The sequence below is a fragment of the Salmo salar genome, chromosome ssa16 (assembly GCF_905237065.1).
Source record: "Salmo salar chromosome ssa16, Ssal_v3.1, whole genome shotgun sequence".
In the NCBI taxonomy this organism is placed as follows: Eukaryota; Metazoa; Chordata; class Actinopteri; order Salmoniformes; family Salmonidae; genus Salmo; species Salmo salar.
Genome location: NC_059457.1, coordinates 39,871,365 through 39,890,429, shown reverse-complemented (window position 1 = coordinate 39,890,429; position 19,065 = coordinate 39,871,365). Strand labels below are relative to the sequence as shown.

Genomic DNA, 19,065 nt, shown 5'->3' with positions numbered 1-19,065 from the left:
AGGTAAGAAGTTTTAGGTTGTAGTTATTATAGGACCATTTCTCTCTATACCATTTGTATTTCATATACCTTTGACTATTGGATGTTCTTATAGGCACTTTAGTATTGCCAGTGTAACAGTATAGCTTCCGTCCCTCTCCTCGCTCCTACCTGGGCTCAAACCAGGAACACATCGACAACACCCACCCTCGAAGCAGCATTACCCATGCAGAGCAAGGGGAACAACTACTCCAAGTCTCAGAGCGAGTGACGTTTGAAACGCTATTAGCGCGCACCCCGCTAACTAGCTAGCCATTTCACATCGGTTACACCAGCCTAATCTTGGGAGTTGATAGGCTTGAAGTCATAAACAGCGCAATGCTTGAAGAATTGCGAAGGGCTGCTGGCAAAACGTACGAAAGTGCTGTTTGAATGAATGCTTACGAGCCTGCTGGTGCCTACCACCGCTCAGTCAGTGCTCTATCAAATATCAAATCATAGACTTAATTATAATATAATAAACACACAGAAATACGAGCCTTAGGTCATTAATATGGGCGAATCCGGAAACTATCATCTCGAAACAAAACGTTTATTTTTTCTGTGGAATACGGAACCGTTCCGTATTTTATCTAACGGGTGGCATCCCTAAGTCTAAATATTCCTGTTACATTGCACAACCTTCAATGTTATGTCATAATTACATAAAAATTCTGGCAAATTAGTTCGCAACGAGCCAGGCGGCCCAAACTGTTGCATATACCCTGACTCTGTCTGCAATGAACGTAAGAGAAATGACACAATTTCACCTGGTTAATATTGCCTGCTAACCTGGATTTCTTTTAGCTAAATATGCAGGTTTAAAAATATATACTTCTGTGTATTGATTTTAAGAAAGGCATTGATGTTTATGGTTAGGTACAGTCGTGCAACGATTGTGATTTTTTTGCAAATGCGCTTTTGTTAAATCATCCCCCGTTTGGCGAAGTTGGCTGTCTTTGTTAGGAAGAAATAGTCTTCACACAGTTCGCAACGAGCCAGGCGGCCCAAACTGCTGCATATACCCTGACTCTGTTGCAGAGGTGACACATTTTCCCTAGTTAAAAGAAATTCATGTTAGCAGGCAATATTAACTAAATATGCAGGTTTAAAAATATATACTTGTGTATTGATTTTCATTGAGCTTTATGGTTAGGTACACGTTGGAGCAACGACAGTCCTTTTTCGCGAATGCTCACCGCATCGATTATATGCAACGCAGGACAGGCTAGATAAACGAGTAATATGATCAACCATGTGTAGTTAACTAGTGATTATGATTGGTTGATTGATTGTTTTTTATAAGATAAGTTTAATGCTAGCTAGCAACTTACCTTGGCTTCTTACTGCATTTGCGTAACAGGCAGGCTCCTCGTGGAGTGCAATGTAAAGCAGGTGGTTAAAGCGTTGGACTAGTTAACCGTAAGGTTGCAAGATTGAATCCCCAAGCTGACAAGGTAAAAATCTGTCGTTCTGCCCCTGAACAAGGCAGTTCCTAGGCCGTCATTGAAAATAAGAATGTGTTCTTAACTGACTTGCCTAGTTAAAAAATATGACATATAAAAAATCAAAAAAATCTGCAAATCGGTGGCCAAAAATACAGATTACCAATTGTTATGAAAACTTGAAATCGGCCCTAATTAATCGGCCATTCCGATTAATCGGTCGACCTCTAAGGACTATATTAGCACTCACCATATATAGATTATCCAAGTTGATAGCCCCCCTCCCCTCACAACATAATGACATTGACATGACATGAAATTGGAAAGTCTTTCATTAAACATTGTGTACAGCATCAGAGTCACAGATTCCCTCTGTGAGGGAGAGATTATGTTAATGGTGGTACAGCATCAGAGTCACAGATTCCCTCTGTGAGGGAGAGATTATTTTAATTGTGGTCATTACACTGGTCTTTGTTGTATGAACAGTGTTTATCTGCTGGCTGAATACTCCACAGCCCAGGGTTTCAGACTTTACTGTTGTCTTTACAGCCCCCCCAAACCACCCACTTTATTTCCCAGCAGTGCCTCCGTGGCCCCTGCTCTGCCTCTGAACTGTCTGGCTCTGAACTTCTGGCCCTCTGGAATCCTCCATGTGAAGAGCCTCCGACACTCTGTCTCATAACTGTTGAGTTTGCACCTTCAAGCCAGGAGCATGTGGCCCCCAGAAGGCCTCTAGCCTATATATTGGTCTGTAAGATCAAAGGACTGAGAAAAAGCCAGAAGATCTGCTAGCTGACTACATATGTTGTTGACAGTCACCTGGGCCCTGTATCCCAAAAGCATTTTAAGACTAAGTTAATTGTTAGAACTAGAGGTTGACCGATTAATCGGAATGGCCGATTAATTAGGGCCGATTTCAAGTTTTCATAACAATTGGTAATCTGCATTTTTGGACACCGATCATGGCCGATTACATTGCACTCCACAAGGAGACTGCGTGGCAGGCTGACTACCTGTTATGCGAGTGAATCAAGGAGCCAAGGTAAGGTGCTAGCTAGCATTAAACGTATCTTATAAGAAACAATCAATCTTAACATAATCACTAGTTAACTACACATGGTTTATTTTTTTATTTTTTATTTTGATTTATTTCACCTTTATTTAACCAGGTAGGCAAGTTGAGAACAAGTTCTCATTTACAATTGCGACCTGGCCAAGATAAAGCAAAGCAGTTTGACACATACAACAACACAGAGTTACACATGGAGTAAAACAAACCTACAGTCAATAATATAGTAGAAAAATAAGTCTATATACAAAGTGAGCAAATGAGGTGAGATAAGGGAGGTAAAGGCAAAAAAGGCCATGGTGGCGAAGTAAATACAATATAGCAAGTAAAACACTGGAATGGTAGATTTGCAGTGGAAGAAAGTGCAAAGTAGAAATAGAAATAATGGGGTGCAAAGGAGCAAAATAAATAAATACAGTAGGGAAAGAGGTAGTTGTTTGGGCTAAATTATAGATGGGCTATGTACATGTGCAGTAATCTGTGAGCTGCTTTGACAGCTGGTGCTTAAAGCTAGTGAGGGAGATAAGTGTTTCCAGTTTTAGAGATTTTTGTAGTTCGTTCCAGTCTTTGGCAGCAGAGAACTGGAAGGAGAGGCGGCCGAAGGAGGAATTGGCTTTGGGGGTGACCAGAGAGATATACCTGCTGGAGCGCGTGCTACAGGTGGGTGCTGCTATGGTGACCAGCGAGCTGAGATAGGGGGGGAACTATACCTAGCAGGGTCTTGTAGATGACCTGGAGCCAGTGGGTTTGGCGACGAGTATGAAGCGAGGGCCAGCCAACGAGAGCGTACAGGTCGCAGTGGTGGGTAGTATATAGGGCTTTGGTGACAAAACGGATGGCACTGTGATAGACTGCATCCAATTTATTGAGTAGGGTATTGGAGGCTATTTTGTAAATGACGTCGCCGAAGTCGAGGATCGGTAGGATGGTCAGTTTTACGAGGGTATGTTTGGCAGCATGAGTGAAAGATGCTTTGTTGCGAAATAGGAAGCCAATTCTAGATTTAACTTTGGATTGGAGATGTTTGACGTGAGTCTGGAAGGAGAGTTTACAGTCTAACCAGACACCTAGGTATTTGTAGTTGTCCACATATTCTAAGTCAGAACCGTCCAGAGTGGTGATGCTGGACGGGCGGGCAGGTGCAGGCAGCGATCGGTTGAAGAGCATGCATTTAGTTTTACTTGTATTTAAGAGCAGTTGGAGGCCACGGAAGGAGAGTTGTATAGCATTGAAGCTTGTCTGGAGGGTAGTTAACACAGTGTCCAAAGAAGGGCCAGAAGTATGCAGAATGGTGTCGTCTGCGTAGAGGTGGATCAGCAGCAAGAGCGACATCATTGATGTATACAGAGAAAAGAGTCGGCCCAAGAATTGAACCCTGTGGCACCCCCATAGAGACTGCCAGCGGCCCGGACAACAGATTGATGATATTTCTAGTTTATCTAGCTTGTCCTGTGTTGCATATAATCGATGCGGTGCCTGTTAATTTATCATTGAATCACAGCCTACTTCGCCAAACGGGTGATTTAACAAGCGCATTCGCGAAAAAAGCACTGTTGTTGCACCAATGTGTACCTAACCATAAACATCAACGGCTTTCTTAAAATCAATACACAAGTATATATTTTTAAACCTGCATATTTAGTTAATATTGCCTGCTAACATGAATTTCTTTTAACTAGGGAAATTGTGTCACTTCTCTTGCGTTCTGTGCAACAGAGTCAGGGTATATGCAGCAGTTTGGGCCGCCTGGCTCATTGCGAACTGTGTGAATACTATTTCTTCCTAACAATGACAGCCAACTTCGCCAAACGGGGGATGATTTAACAAAAGCGCATTTGCGAAAAAGCACAATCGTTGTACCTAACCATAAACATCAATGCCTTTCTTAAAGTCAATACACTGAAGTATGTTTTTTGAACCCTGCATATTTAGTTAAAAGCAGGCAATAATAAACTAGGGAAATTGTGTCACTTCTCTTGCGTTCATTGCATGCAGAGTCAGGGTATATGCAACAGTTTGGGCCGCCTGGCTCGTTGCGAACTAATTTGCCATAATTTTATGTAATTATGACATAACATTGAAGGTTGTGCAATGTAACAGCAATAATTAGACTTATGGATGCCACCCGTTAGATAAAATACGGAACGGTTCCGTATTTCACTGAAAGAATAAACGTTTTGTTTTCAAAATGATAGTTTCCGGATTTGACCATATTAATGATCTAAGGCTCGTATTTCTGTGTGTTATTATATTATAATTAAGTCTATGATTTGATACAGCAGTCTGACTGAGTGGTGGTAGGCAGTAGCAGGCTCGTAAGCATTCATTCAAACAGCACTTTACTGCGTTTGCCAGCAGCTCTTCGCAATGCTTCAAGCATTGAGCTGTTTATGACTTCAAGCCTAACAACTCCCGAGATTAGGCTGGCAATACTAAAGTACCTATTAGAACATCCAATAGTCAAAGGTATATGAAATACAAATGGTATAGAGAGAAATGGTCCTATAATAACTACAACCTAAAACTTCTTACCTTGGAATATTGAAGACTCATGTTAAAAGGAACCACCAGCTTTCATATGTTCTCATGTTCTGAGCAAGGAACTTAAACGTTAGCTTTTTTACATGGCACATATTGCACTTTTACTTTCTCCAACACTTTGTTTTTGCATTATTTAAACCAAATTGAACATGTTTCATTATTTATTTGAGGCTAAATTGATAGTATTTATGTATTATATTAAGTTAAAATTAAAGGGTTCATTGTTCATTCAGTATTGTTGTAATTGTCATTACAAATATATATATAAAAATCAGCCGATGAATCGCTATCGACCTTTTTGGTCCTCCAATAATCGGTATCGGTATCGGCGTTGAAAAATCATAATCGGTCGACCTCTAGTTCTAACCTTTGAAGGAGCATCATTAAATCTCAGAGCTGTTTCCCAAAACCATAGTTGCACTTGAAAATGTTTGTAATCTAATGCCTGCATCAGACCAATCGTAGAACAGCTAAGTGCATCATTAGATACATTTTTTCCCTCCGGCGTCACTTTATACACAGAAGATCTCCGCTAAACATAGAAACACATGGTTCATCTGTCTCTCTGTGACCACCAATAACCTCAGAACTAAGTTGACTATAAATACAAAGTTACCAATGTCTTGGCAACTGATACAAACAAGCGATGTATAAAAAGATGCTTCAAATGAAAACCGAGACGACTGCATTAATATAAACAGTATCATACTGGAATACATTTCATGTTCAATCAATTTAGTCATATTTTGCTACTTGTCGGCTACTGTCTGTAATGTGTAGCCTAACATGTGCTCAATGATGTGCCAAATCGGTGATGTAGTACATTTTAAGGTGTCAATATTTGCAGCCGTGGGTAGTAATATCTCTCTAGGAGCTGATCCATCGTTAGTATTATAATGTTAAGGTAAAATTTGAACATAGAAAGCTTATAAGAGAGCAGCGCTCTCTTTCTTTCGATCCTATCAGTATGGACACATGCCTCAACAACGCCCTTAGAAAACGTTCTCTCTGCATGGTGTTTTGGGAAACGCATGTTACATCTTTGGCTGTTTTAGGAAAGATCCATTGTTGAAACACTCATAAGCCTAAAAGCCAATTTTATGCTTGATCTGAAAATGTGGTTTGGAGGCTCCGTATGGAGGGTGTGACGCAATTGCGGAGGCTTGTAGAGGCCAAATTGAGCTTCGCACCGCATCGCCTTGTGCCTCCCAAATTTTGTAACAACTGCGGAGGGCTCCGTATAGCTCCACATTGACATGATTGGTTGACGGTGGGGGCGGAAAGTTCCAGTATAAACACAAACTCACTTCCTTGACAACTTCCTTCACAACAGCTCTGCTCAGCAAAGCACAATAAGTATAAATGCCCTGGCTTCTGCAGAGGCCGTATTGCAGCAAATACTGTACAGCTACTGCAGAAGTCGGATTTACAATGCAGAGACTTTGAGTTCCATCACTATTGGGAAACCGGGCCCTGGAGAAAGGAGCAATTAGGTGTTTCTTCTGAAAGCCTTTCAGCTCTAGTTCTTTCACCAGGTTAAACTTATTTTCCTTACAGTTACTAGGCTTAAACAAAGCCCCTGTTTAACCTCATCGACAGCAACCCTTCCAGTTCTATACCATACCCAGCTAACAACAAATGTTCCCACAACTTTCGAGAATGTTCCCTTAAGAGTCTCATTAGGTCATTAACTAACTGTTTTATAGGAATGTTCCCGGGATGTGCAAAGAATGCTTCCAAGATACCATTCCCTTATTGTCAAATAGAACTTACCCAGAACGTTGTTACCATGTTCTTAGAACTTAAGATATTACTGTTCTAGACACATTTCATGGGAACGTTGCAAGAACATTCGTGTCCAGTTTTCTGTGGTTTAGGAGAATATTCCATCAACGTCCCAACAAACAAACACAGAACATGGTTGCCATGTTTTCAGAATATAAGATATTTATGTTGTAGACACATTTCATGGGATTGTTGTAAGAACATTTATGTGTTGCCAAGCCAATCAAGACACTGATCCATTCATTCACAGCTCTATTTGTCTGTTGACAAGGTTAGGGATGAAGACACACACAGCTCTTTTTGTCTGTTGACAAGGTTAGGGATGAAGACACACACAGCTCTTTTTGTCTGTTGGCAAGGTTAGGGATGAAGACACACACAGCTCTTTTTGTCTGTTGACAAGGTTAGGGATGAAGACACACACAGTGCTTTCAACTTACATATGTGACACAAATGATTACATTATGCATGTTCATTTATACAGTAATTATTATTCAACATGTCCTCACTTGGGAGTTGAACTCACAACCTCTTGATTCACAGCATTCAGATTGTCCTTCTACGCCACCATGTCTGTATCAATTATCAGTTATCAGTTCATTTGACTGTTCTCTCATCATTGATGACTCATTTCAACAATTGAAGGGCTTTCTGTAAAGTTGTCTGATGTTGGTGGGGCATATTAACCTGTTTTAATGATACTCCTGAGTCACTACGCTCAATTCAAATTTTTCTTGAGTGTACTTTTAACAGAGCTGATATTTACTTCAAAGTGCATTCACCCTTTGCTTACACCTATGTCATTGTTTTAGTTCTACACCGGTGCCTAGGGAGGAGGGGTTAGGGTTTCTTCTGGACAGGGCCTAACTGTACTGGCCCAATAAGCACATGCCCTAGAGATATTCCGTATTGGGACAGTGATTAGGGTGTTTGTCATTGGTGTTGGTGGCCTGGGTTTTAGACCCGCTAAGGGAATCACACTACTGTCACATTCTTAGCAATATATGCTAATGTAATTATTTGGCAACAGTTACAACACACTTCTCTGATCTAATTTGAATGAGTTTCAAACAACAACAACAAACTAAAACAGCATTCATTTTCCATATTCAGGCAAATCCCCTTTGCCTGAATATTGAAATGCCAGGTTTAGCCTGAAGGAGAGAGCAATAACAACAAACCCAAGCCAAACTGCTAACTGCTGTGTAGAAAGATGGATGTCTGTAGCAAGCAAGCAGTTTTTTTAACCATTCATTGTTAGAATGTTGTACTCTTGCGCTGTTTTCGTGTATGTCAAAACAGCATTTTTCAAGATTTTTGTACTGTATGACCCAAAAAAATCTTGTTTCCCTTTTCTCTGTTTCCTTATCTGCTGCTCTGTTTTCCACTCCCTCCTCTGAGTCCTTCCTCCTCTCCTTAACATCAACTTGTTTTCCTTTACCTCCTACTGATCCCTTTCCCCACCGTTCTGTCTTTTCTCCAACTAACCTTTCATTTCTGTCTCTCCTTTCCCTCTTCTATCTCTCTATATATCGCTTTCTATCTCTCTCTGTCTCTGTCTCACACTCTTCCCTTTCTCTCCCTCCCTCTCTCTCTCTTTCTCCCTCCTTACCTCATTATCTGTCTCTGTGCCATCTGACAATGCTGTTGGAGGTGTGCTCTTCTCTGCTCTGCTTTCGGTCGATCTAAAGATCCAAACTACAGATAGCCCTCTATCTATGGTTTGTACCATTTCCGATGCTCCCTAACTGTCGAGCGTTCATTTCTGTGATTATTAGCAAGCGAGCTGGACACAGTCAAGAAACTGTATGAATGTTTCAAGAGTGATCTCCAGGGAGACCATGTCCACGTTACCAATCTTCTGGTGCAAACGCAGGGAGACAAAGATGTTCCCAACCATGTTGATTTCATCCAGAAGCTGATGGATAACTTTAAGGCTCGTTTTGATGACTTCACTGTTGGAAGAGAACTGCTGCTGCTCATCCAGAACCCTTCTTGGTCACAAATGTGACAAAGTTGTCAGAAGAAGCAAAACAGATCTTCAGATGGGTAGATTTTGCATCACTGCAAATGTAGTTGATTGAGCTGCAAGAAAATGTGTCTTTGAAGGAGCAGGCTGGTGATTGTGACCCTGTCACTTTCTGGGGAAAGATGGTGCCTGCAGCTGATGTCCCTGTTCTCAAGAAACTGGCACTATACATCCTGACCATGTTTGGCTCCACATACAACTGTGAATCAGCCTTCTCCACGATTAACTTTATTCAAAACAAATACCGCACCAAGCCCACCAATGAACACCTGCACCAGTGTCTCAGAGTGGCTCTCACTCCATTTGTGTCAAAGTTCAAAGCATTGGCAAGAGACAGAAAGTGTAATTTCTCTCATTAATGCAGGGAAAGTCCCAGAGTGACTGAACATGAATATTGCATGGCCCACAGATGCTCAACATGAATATTGCATGGCCCACAGTTACTCAACATGAATATTACATGGCCCACAGATACTCAACATGAATATTACATGGCCCACAGATACTCAACATGAATATTACATGGCCCACAGATACTCAACATGAATATTACATGGCCCACAGATACTCAACATGAATATTACATGGCCCACAGATACTCAACATGAATATTACATGGCCCACAGATGCTCAACATGAATATTGCATGGCCCACAGTTACTCAACATGAATATTACATGGCCCACAGATAGTCAACATGAATATTACATGGCCCACAGATACTCAACATGAATATTACATGGCCCACAGATACTCAACATGAATATTACATGGCCCACAGATACTCAACATGAATATTACATGGCCCACAGATACTCAACATGAATATTACATGGCCCACAGATACTCAACATGAATATTGCATGGCCCACAGATACTCAACATGAATATTACATGGCCCACAGATGCTCAACATGAATATTACATGGCCCACAGATACTCAACATGAATATTACATGGCCCACAGATACTCAACATGAATATTACATGGCCCACAGTGACGTTCTGTGCATTCAGATGATTATTTTTGTTCAACTCTCCTTTGTTCTCCACAAAACATGCACTTTATTTGCTAAAAAATCTAAATAATAATAATTCAAGGCCATGTACAATGGTTCACAGTGCACTTTTTTGCATAGACAGTTATGCAACCACTTTTGTTCCTCAGCAATGTTGATGCAATGTTGCACATATTTACATTCGAAAGAGGTTGTAATTAATACATTTTTTGTCTCATGTAATGTACATTTTATATAACAACATGTTTCCTAAGTCGTAGACAACTATGTTTGTTACTACGCTGTACCACAGCACCGATAAAGGACGATATCCATCCACACCAAATAGTAGTTGAGTACCTCTGCATTAGAGGCTCTGAAGACACTAAGAGTTTGGGAGAATTCAGTATGGCTGTTAGGGTACTTGAGTCCAGGTTCATTATGTGTAAACCAGAGACAGACCTGTAGATGTGTTTGGGCCGTTTCCTCAGGGGGATGTTGTGGATAACCTGGCAGACCAGTCAGCTGCACTCCAAGCTGTGTGATGACTCTTACATGTGTCAGGGGTCAGGGCAGCCTTCCGTCCAATAATACAAATTAAAAAACTCCCGGTACCAATCAGCAGGCAGAACCTGGACTCCAGGAGGGGCGTTACCGGGCAGGATGCCAGAAGACCAGAGACCAGGGAGGCTTAGAGAAAGGTGTTTATACATATCTCCTGTTTCTTGGGAAGTTTACATTGAGTATGACTGAAAACAAACTGGTATTTTTGTGTAAGCCCCATTCAAAAATGCCTACCGTTCTGGGAGGCTTCGTATCAACGTTGGGTCCGTTTAGAGTGAAAGTGGGTCTCTGAGCACTTGGAAAACAATCATGACAATGTGTATTTGTTGAGGACTTTGCCTAAATTATATCGGGGCTCTGTTGAGTACTGAGTTTGTTTTCCTTGTCTTACCTTTTGAAGGCCCAATGTGTGTGGCTCTCGCTTCCACTCCTACTGTTGCCCTGGCTGGAAGACTCTGCCTGCAGGGAACCAGTGTATCGTCCGTAAGTACTAATAAGTTATATTACATTATATCAATTTGTTGATGACTAAATAACTTGAGTCATTGTGGGTTGCCTTTGCTAGTCCAATAAAAAAAATGGAAGCTTATTGTATTTGTGTAGCGGTTTCCCACAAATGAAGTGCCAACACCCTGCAGAGCATTTCGCTACACCCGCAATAACATCTGCTAAATATGTGACCATTAAAATTTGATTTGATTTGATTTGAAAGAGTTGGCCAAGAAGGGAGCCATCCTCTTCCGGCTGGCTGTGTAGAGGTTGCTGTGACACTATATGACATTGTTTCTCTCTCTCCTCCCAGCAATCTGCCGTAACTCGTGCGGTGATGGCTTCTGCTCCAGACCCAACATGTGCACTTGCGGCAGCGGCCAGCTCTCCCCCAGCTGTGGGGCCGGTGCCGGTGCCGGAGGTGAGCACCCAACCCCCAGCAATTTACCAGAAACCACCCAATACACCCCAACACCACTCAAGACAACCTAACACACACAATGCACCACCACAGCTATAGATACTGGAAAGTACAGCAATCCATGTTGGCACCACCAGCTGTTCCATGACAATATCACCATTCTACTTTGCTAAATCTCAAACTGAGTTTGCCTAGATCGCTCTGTGTATTCATGGGAGCGTTCGACATTGCAGCCGACTTTAAAGGCGAATTGAGACTGATTGATCTACAAATCACCTTAAATCATAAATAACTACTCAATATTATTTGTAGATCAGTCACAATTTACCCATGATGCACCATGGTTTTGATGCTCTCAAACATGGCCCATTTCTTAGCCTGAAACTTTCAGCCGCTTCAGACTGCAGTCTCCAGGTCACAGGGTTTGGGAGAATTAATACACATGGCTGGGGCTCCTAGCCTTTAGAGAAGTACTTCTACAACACTTACTGAGTGTGTGTTGCATGCTCGGCTGGGCCCGGGCAGTCTCGTCAGTCACGCCTAGCCCCTTCAGGCCCTTGTACACGCACACTGAGCTCTGAGCCCTGAGCGCAGGCCTCCCCGTCTGACCCTGAGGTGTAAAACAGGGATCGACTCCACCGTCCACACTGGTCAGATGCCCCAGAGAGGCCCAACACCAGCTTTTTGGGAAAACAGTTCCCAAAACCAGAGTATGAGAGGCTAACGTCCCCCCATAGACAGGATAGGCCTCCAGCAGAGCCGAGCCAAGTGATGGGAAATGGTATGAAACAGTATGAAGTAATTTCCCTCAGAGAGAGAGAGAGGCCCTAGAGGCATGAGCTTCCCATCGTGCAGTAGAGAACTGATTGTCACACTCACTGCTTCTGCTCTCATACAGGGGGTTTATGGGCTTTTTACAGACCGGCCTTACAGTATTGGGATTGTCCAGATTAACTAGGACAGGAATAGTAGGTCTGGAGTTTGTTTTGACTGATTTTTGGCAAAGGGTCCAAAAATATTGTAATTCAACACTGTGAGTTGTGTCTATCAATAAAGACTGTTCTCTCTCTCTGGCCTTCTGGAAGATTTTATGGGGTCAAGGGTCATGCATGTTTATGACTGCTGATGGCATAAATACACCCATCGGCCAGTGCTGCGAAATGGCTCTGTCAAAGCTTGGCCTCTGTTTCATACAGGTTTCGTACAGGTCAGTATAGCGCTGGGGACTTTCTGTCCAAAAAAGCTATATTTGATACTTCATAAAAACCTGCTCTGTCTAAATCAATCCTCCATATGTTTTGATAATGTAGGTTGACCTGTGGCTCTATTTCACTGGGGTGTTCAGTTTTCACTATGCATCTCAGTGCTTGTTTTTAGTAGGAAGCAAAGCACTTTGACACCTTACAGAAATTTCAGGCCTTCTTATGTTGCAGTACTGCTTTGGGTAATTCAGACTAACAGAAGCTAAATAGAGTTGTTGGTAAATACTGTGCATTTCCCTTCCCTTTAATTATATCCAGTCTCTGACACAGTAGTCATTGGTCAGGTTATTGATAGTACTTTTATGGCTCAGAAGCCACATCTGGAATGTAGAGGTTGTAACTACTCAGAAGAAATGAGCAACATGTTTTTGATCAAGCTGTTGCTATCAATCTTAACCCATACACATGCTATAGTCATATAGCTGTGGGTTCATTTCCAGACGTCACAGATGCAAATAAACTTGATTTATTTATTCTTTATTGATATAGTTCATCCCATTGAGACGGTCCATCTCATATTTAAGGGAGACCTGTCCTAAGGGAGATCTGTTGATTATCGTTGACTTTGTTACAACATGGTGCCTGACAAATAAATGAATGTAGACAATATAAATATCTGTTGGCCATAATAATCTAGTCTCCAGTGGAGCAGTTGTGTCCTGGATCAGTCCAGTCATGTCAGACTTCTTCCCAGAACTATTATACCCGTTACCTCACAGTCCCTCAGAAACAGCTGTCAACTAACAGGGTCCAAACGGCCTCAGGACAGCTCAACTCTGGGGAAGTGGTATTATATAGATCTATTACACAGACAGAAGAGCCACAGATAAAAGCTTTCTGAAGACCTTGGAAACCCTAATCACTTCCAAAGTTCATTTAAACACTATGGGCCACAGATTAAACTGGTCCAAAACACTATTTTAATGGAGATTCTACAGCCCTATTTGATTAACTTTACTAATCAGATGCAGATGTGTTTACTGAAGTCTTTAAGTGAAAGATGGAAATGTGATTCAGACAAACTCACCAGACTACACTGTTACTTAAGGAAGACTGATTTGCATGGCAATGAAAAACTTCATGCTGTGAATCGTTTCAGACACAGTTTGTCAACATTTTAGCATGAGCACTTGTATTTGACGACATGACATCTCCATAGTGAACTTGACGTTGACATGTCACTATTCTCAGGAGCTGCGTATAAGCCTATACAGAACAGAACACAGTCATAAAGTGCTTCAGTGTTCAGCCCCACGACCACCAGTTTCCTGTGCTCTCTCAACCCCCCGTAACACACAGATGTGGAGGATGCAGGCCGACCCACAGGGCAGCCACACAGAGGTGCATTGTGGTTCCCCGGGTATGTGGGACCCCAACCTCCTACCTGTTGTTCAGCATGTGTGGCACTTTAGGAACAGGTCACAGGAACGGGCCATCTCACCCCCTTTCCACCCCCTCCACTTCCACCAACCCCCGTTACAGAGAAAACACATGAACCCCTCCAGCCCCTGAATGGTTTGTAACACAAAGGTTCTGGAAACTTAGAGTTTACAACCATGTCTGATGTTCTTCCTATCCCCCCTTTGTGACCTAGAATCACTTTTTTGGAACAGATGAGAGACATTTGAAAAATGTACTCTGCTTTGATGAAACGTTTACATGATTACGTCATGCTGGAATTGCCATATTTCATGTTTAATTTCCCTGTTGGCCTGAGAAGAGATTAGGCTGAATGCTGTGGGAGTTCAACAATATGGCCCACTGTCCTGGAGCTCTGGGTTGAGCTGAGGTTGAGTCTGGTGAGAATAGACCTGTACACAAACCTATAAACCTGTAGTCCAAAGGCATTCACATTAATCCATCACCAAGTGTCTGCACGAGATGCTAGCCAGGCCTGGGGTCAGAATGGTCGTTAGCTGGACCAGCTGTGTACAGTTAGTCAGAACGCTACTACTGGGTCATTTACAGTAACTGGAAGTCCTAAAGAAACTGTAGGTGAAGAAGGGTTCCAGGAAAGTCAGTCATGCTGTATCCCCTCACCACCTCATGAATCACAGCCTGTAAAGACAGAAAGAGAAATGTGGATCAATTACAGTAATTGGGGGGGGGGGCAATGCAAATATTCTGGGTAGCCATTTGATTAGCTGTTCAGGAGTCTTATGGCTTGGGGGTAGAAGCTATTTAGGAGCCTCTTGGACCTAGACTTGGTGCTCCGGTACCGTTTGCCATGCGGTAGCAGAGAACAGTCTATGATTACCTGTCAGGATTCTCACGATGGTGCAGCTATAAAAACCTTTTGAGGATCTGTGGACCCATGCAAAATCTTTTCAGTCTCCTGAGGGGGAATAGGTTTTGACGTGCCCTCTTCACGACTGTCTTGGTGTGCTTGGACCATGTTAGTTTGTTGGTGATGTGGACGCCAAGGAACTAGAAGCTCTCAATCTGCTTCCACTGCAGCCGAGTCGATGAGAATGGGGGCGTGCTCGGTCCTCCTTTTCCTGTTGTCCACAATCATCTCCTTTGTGTTGATCACGTTGAGGGAGAGGTTGTTGTCCTGGCACCACACAGCCAGGTCTCAGACCTCCTCCCTATAAGCTGTCTCATCATTGTCTGTGATCAGGCCTACCACTGTTGTGTCATCAGCAAACTTAATGATGGTGTTGGAGTCGTGCCTGTCATGAGTGAACAGGGAGTACAGGAGGGGACTGAGCACACACCCCTGATCAGCGTGGCGGGTGTGTTGTTACCTACCCTTAAAACCTGGGGGAATTCCCATCAGGAATTCCAGGTTCCAGTTGCAGAGGGAGGTGTTTAGTCCCAGGATCTTGAGCTTAGTGATGAGCTTTGAGGGCACTATGGTGTTGAACGCTGAGCTGTAGTCAATGAATAGCATTTTCACATAGGTGTTAATTTTGTCCAGGTGTGAAAGGGCAGTGTGGAGTGCAATAGAGATTGCATCATCTGTGGATCTGTTGTTGCGGTATGCAAATTGGAGTGGATCTAGGGTCTCTGGGATAATGGTGTTGATGTGAGCCATGACCAGCCTTTCAAAGCATTTCATGGCTACAGACGTGAGTGCTACGGGTCGGTAGTCATTTAGGCAGGTTACCGTAGTGTTCTTGGGCACAGGGACTATGGTGGTCTGCTTGAAACATGTTGGTATTACAGACTTAGACAGGGAGAGGATGAAAATGCCAGTGAAGACACTTGCCAGTTGGTCAGCGCATGCTCGGAGTGCACATCCTGGTAATCCACCTGGCCCTGCAGCATTGTGAATGTTGACGTGTTTAAAGGTCTTACTTACATTGGCTGCGGAGAGCGTGATCACACAGTCGTCCAGAACAACTGATGCGTTCATGCATGTTTCGATGTTACTTGCCTCGAAGCGAGCATAGAAGTAATTTAGCTTCTCTGGTAGGCTTGTGTTACTGGGCAGCTCACGGCTGTGCTTCCCTTTATAGTCTGTAATAGCTTGCAGGCTCGGAGCCGGTGTAGTACGATTCGATCTTAGTCCTGTATTGACGTTTTGCCTGTTTGATGGTTTGTCTGAGGGCAGATTTCTTATAAGCTTCCGGGTAAGAGTCCCGCTCCTTGAAAGTGTCAGCTCTACCCGTTAGCTCAGTGCGAATATTGCCTGTAATCCATGGCTTCTGGTTGGGGTATGTACGTACAGTCACTGTGGGGACGACGTCCTCGATGCACTTATTGATAAAGCCAGTGACTGATGTGGTGTACTCCTCAATGCCATCAGAAGAATCCCGGAACATATTCCAGTCTGTGCTAAATGGAGGGCCACATGGAGGGCAAGGGAGAGCTTTGTACACGTCTCTGTGTGTGGAGTAAAGGTGGTCTAGATTTCTTTTCCCTCTGGTTGCACATTTAACATGCTGATAGAAATTAGGTAAAACTGATTTAAGTTTCCCTGCATTAAAGTCTCCGGCAACTAGGAGCTAGCAGGACGGAAGACAAGGGCAGATTAGCCACTCGTCGCCTGATCCTCACAAGTCACCCTGATCTCTTTCCGCAAAATCTCAGTTTCCTTCTCCAGCGAATCACGGGGATCTGGGCCTGGTCGGGTGTCTGTATTATATCCCCCCGTCCGACTCATTGAAGAACTCTTTGTCCAGTTTGAGGTGCGTAATCGCAGTTCTGATGTCCAGAAGCTCTTTTCGGTCATAAGAGACGGTAGCAGCAACATTATGTATAAAACAAGTTAGGAACAATGCGAAAAAACGAACAAAATAGCATGGTTGGTTAAGAGCCCATAACACGGTAAGATTACATTTTGTGACATTTTTGTTCATTTTGGACTTCAGTGAGAGTTTTTTCTGCTGCTCAGGCACACAATTTTTTTCTGTAGGCAAGCTGAAGTTCGGAGCCGAAGTCTACGCCCCTTCGTTGGTGATTGCTCAACAGTAGGGATTCTTCAATAAAGTCTTTGTCATTCAACGAGAGACGACTCGTTTTCATTTTTTAATTGAGAAATACTGCGTCAAAAATCTTAGTTAGATGTAAAATTACGTGACTAAGATCTCCTCGGCAAAAACGTCAGAAATGACAAATATCTTGAGTTATCTTAGGTTAACTCAGACTATTTTGAGTTAGTCTGTTTTGACTATGGCGTCGTAAAATGGACAAGCTTTTTCCCGTTTTTCAAGTGAAGGTCTTTTAAGGGAGTATGCGAGCACATTTGTTCGGTTCGGCTAGCCAAGTTTGGCTAGGCTTCATCCTAACTGAAGCCTGCTGACACTTCTCACTCTGCTCTGGGATGGCTGCTCTCTGCCAGATCTGGATGGATAGAGCAGAGCAGTGGGGTCCTGTTTTACATCCCCCGAACATAGTCTGTCGTTCTGTCTGTCAGCCTGCCTTCTTGTCTGTCTGTCAAGCCTGTCTGTGTATCTGTCTGCCTGTCTGTCTCGGGCAGGCTTTGCCTGTCTGTCTGTCAGTCTGTCGAAAGCTCGCTGATTTGAGTTCTAAGTATGATGCTCCTCCAGAATTGAGGTTTTCAGCTCTCAGCACATTCCTATCTATAGGAAACAGCTGGCTCAACTTATAGCCTCCACAATCTGTTTGATTATACTGTAGCTGGAGTGGGGTCTGCCTGGGCCTTGTTTGGCAGTAAAGTGCTCTACAATATACTAATACAATTAAGTCTACACAAGTACAGCCCAGAATTGCAGTAAGAGTGCTCTACAAATGTTATAGTACAAAGTGTGTTGATATAGTTGAGTTGAACTGAAATGCTTTTAGAGCCCAAATACCAGTATGTAAAAGACAGTCAGTACCCAAGTGTTAATTCCATTGGACGAACTGTTAGTCTTGTCACCCGTCTGATACTAGACCTAACTGTACAACATTGTTACACAAATATGGAGTTGAACTGTAATGGTGTTCCAAGTTAGTTTTTTTCAATTGTGTAAGCACAATTTTGAAAACAGGGCCCGGTTTGTCAAAACACTACACACAATTAGCACAACCCTACACCAAAGTAGCACAACACTTCAGATAATTTGCAAAATGGAACACTTGTCAAAACTATACACGACTTCATAAAAACAATATTTTGTTACCATACGAAACACACATTTCTAATGACTTCAATCTTTTTGAACCAGTTACACACTGCTGTTGCTAACCTAAAACACTTTTAGCAAGTCTTATTGTCAGTGATTAGAGTACTGAAAATGAAGTACACAGAGAAAGTGCAACTACACAAACACTACACAAGACCAATGCTGCAGACTGAGGGAAATATCATTTATTTCTCTCCATATACCCAAATCAGTCAACATGGAGAATCACAACAAAACATGTCCCAGTTTTCATGCTACTACAGTAGTGTGCATAACACTGTTAGCTCAGCAAACAGACAAACGTAAAATACTGTATCCAGTACAGGTTACAATTACAGTAAATAACAAACATAAAAAAATAATCAGAAAAAAAATGGACAATATTGTACAGAAAATACTACAGTAAACATACTATACATTATCTCTTCGTCTAGCTGGATCTGGCCAGAGAATTTCATCAACATCCCAAGCAATATCCTCATTAGCAAGACAACGCGGGAAGAACCGTCTTGAATGTTGAATCCATCCTTGCACAGCTGCGGCGTCGACTTGGTCACAGGCGTCCTCCATGGCCTGAATGAGGGGTACCTGAGCCTGGGGCTGGAGATCGTAAACCTTCCACCGCCATGCAGAGAAAAACTCTTCCATAGGGTTTAGAAACGGAGAGTATGGTGGAAGGTATAGTACTGTCAACTGTGGATGGTGTTGAAACCAGTTCTGGACCAAAGCAGAGCGGTGGAATGACACATTGTCCCAGATGACAGTGTATTGCATCTGGTGCATTTCATTACCTGCTGTGACGAAGTGGTGCAATCGGTCCAAAAATGCAAGAATGTGAGGTGTGTTGTAAGGGCCCATTTTGGCATGACGGA

General features: G+C 42.8%; 1 protein-coding gene across 1 annotated transcript in view; it reads left to right on the top strand.

Moving 5' to 3' along the window:
* The window catches only part of LOC106573567 (fibrillin-2), a 113,049-nt gene that overhangs the window by 4,381 nt on the left and 89,603 nt on the right, over positions 1 to 19,065 (top strand). The window contains exons 3-4 of the mRNA XM_014148716.2: positions 10,849 to 10,931; positions 11,251 to 11,358. Of these exons, the coding sequence (XP_014004191.2) occupies positions 10,849 to 10,931; positions 11,251 to 11,358 (191 nt within the window). The remainder of the gene's footprint in view (positions 1 to 10,848; positions 10,932 to 11,250; positions 11,359 to 19,065) is intronic.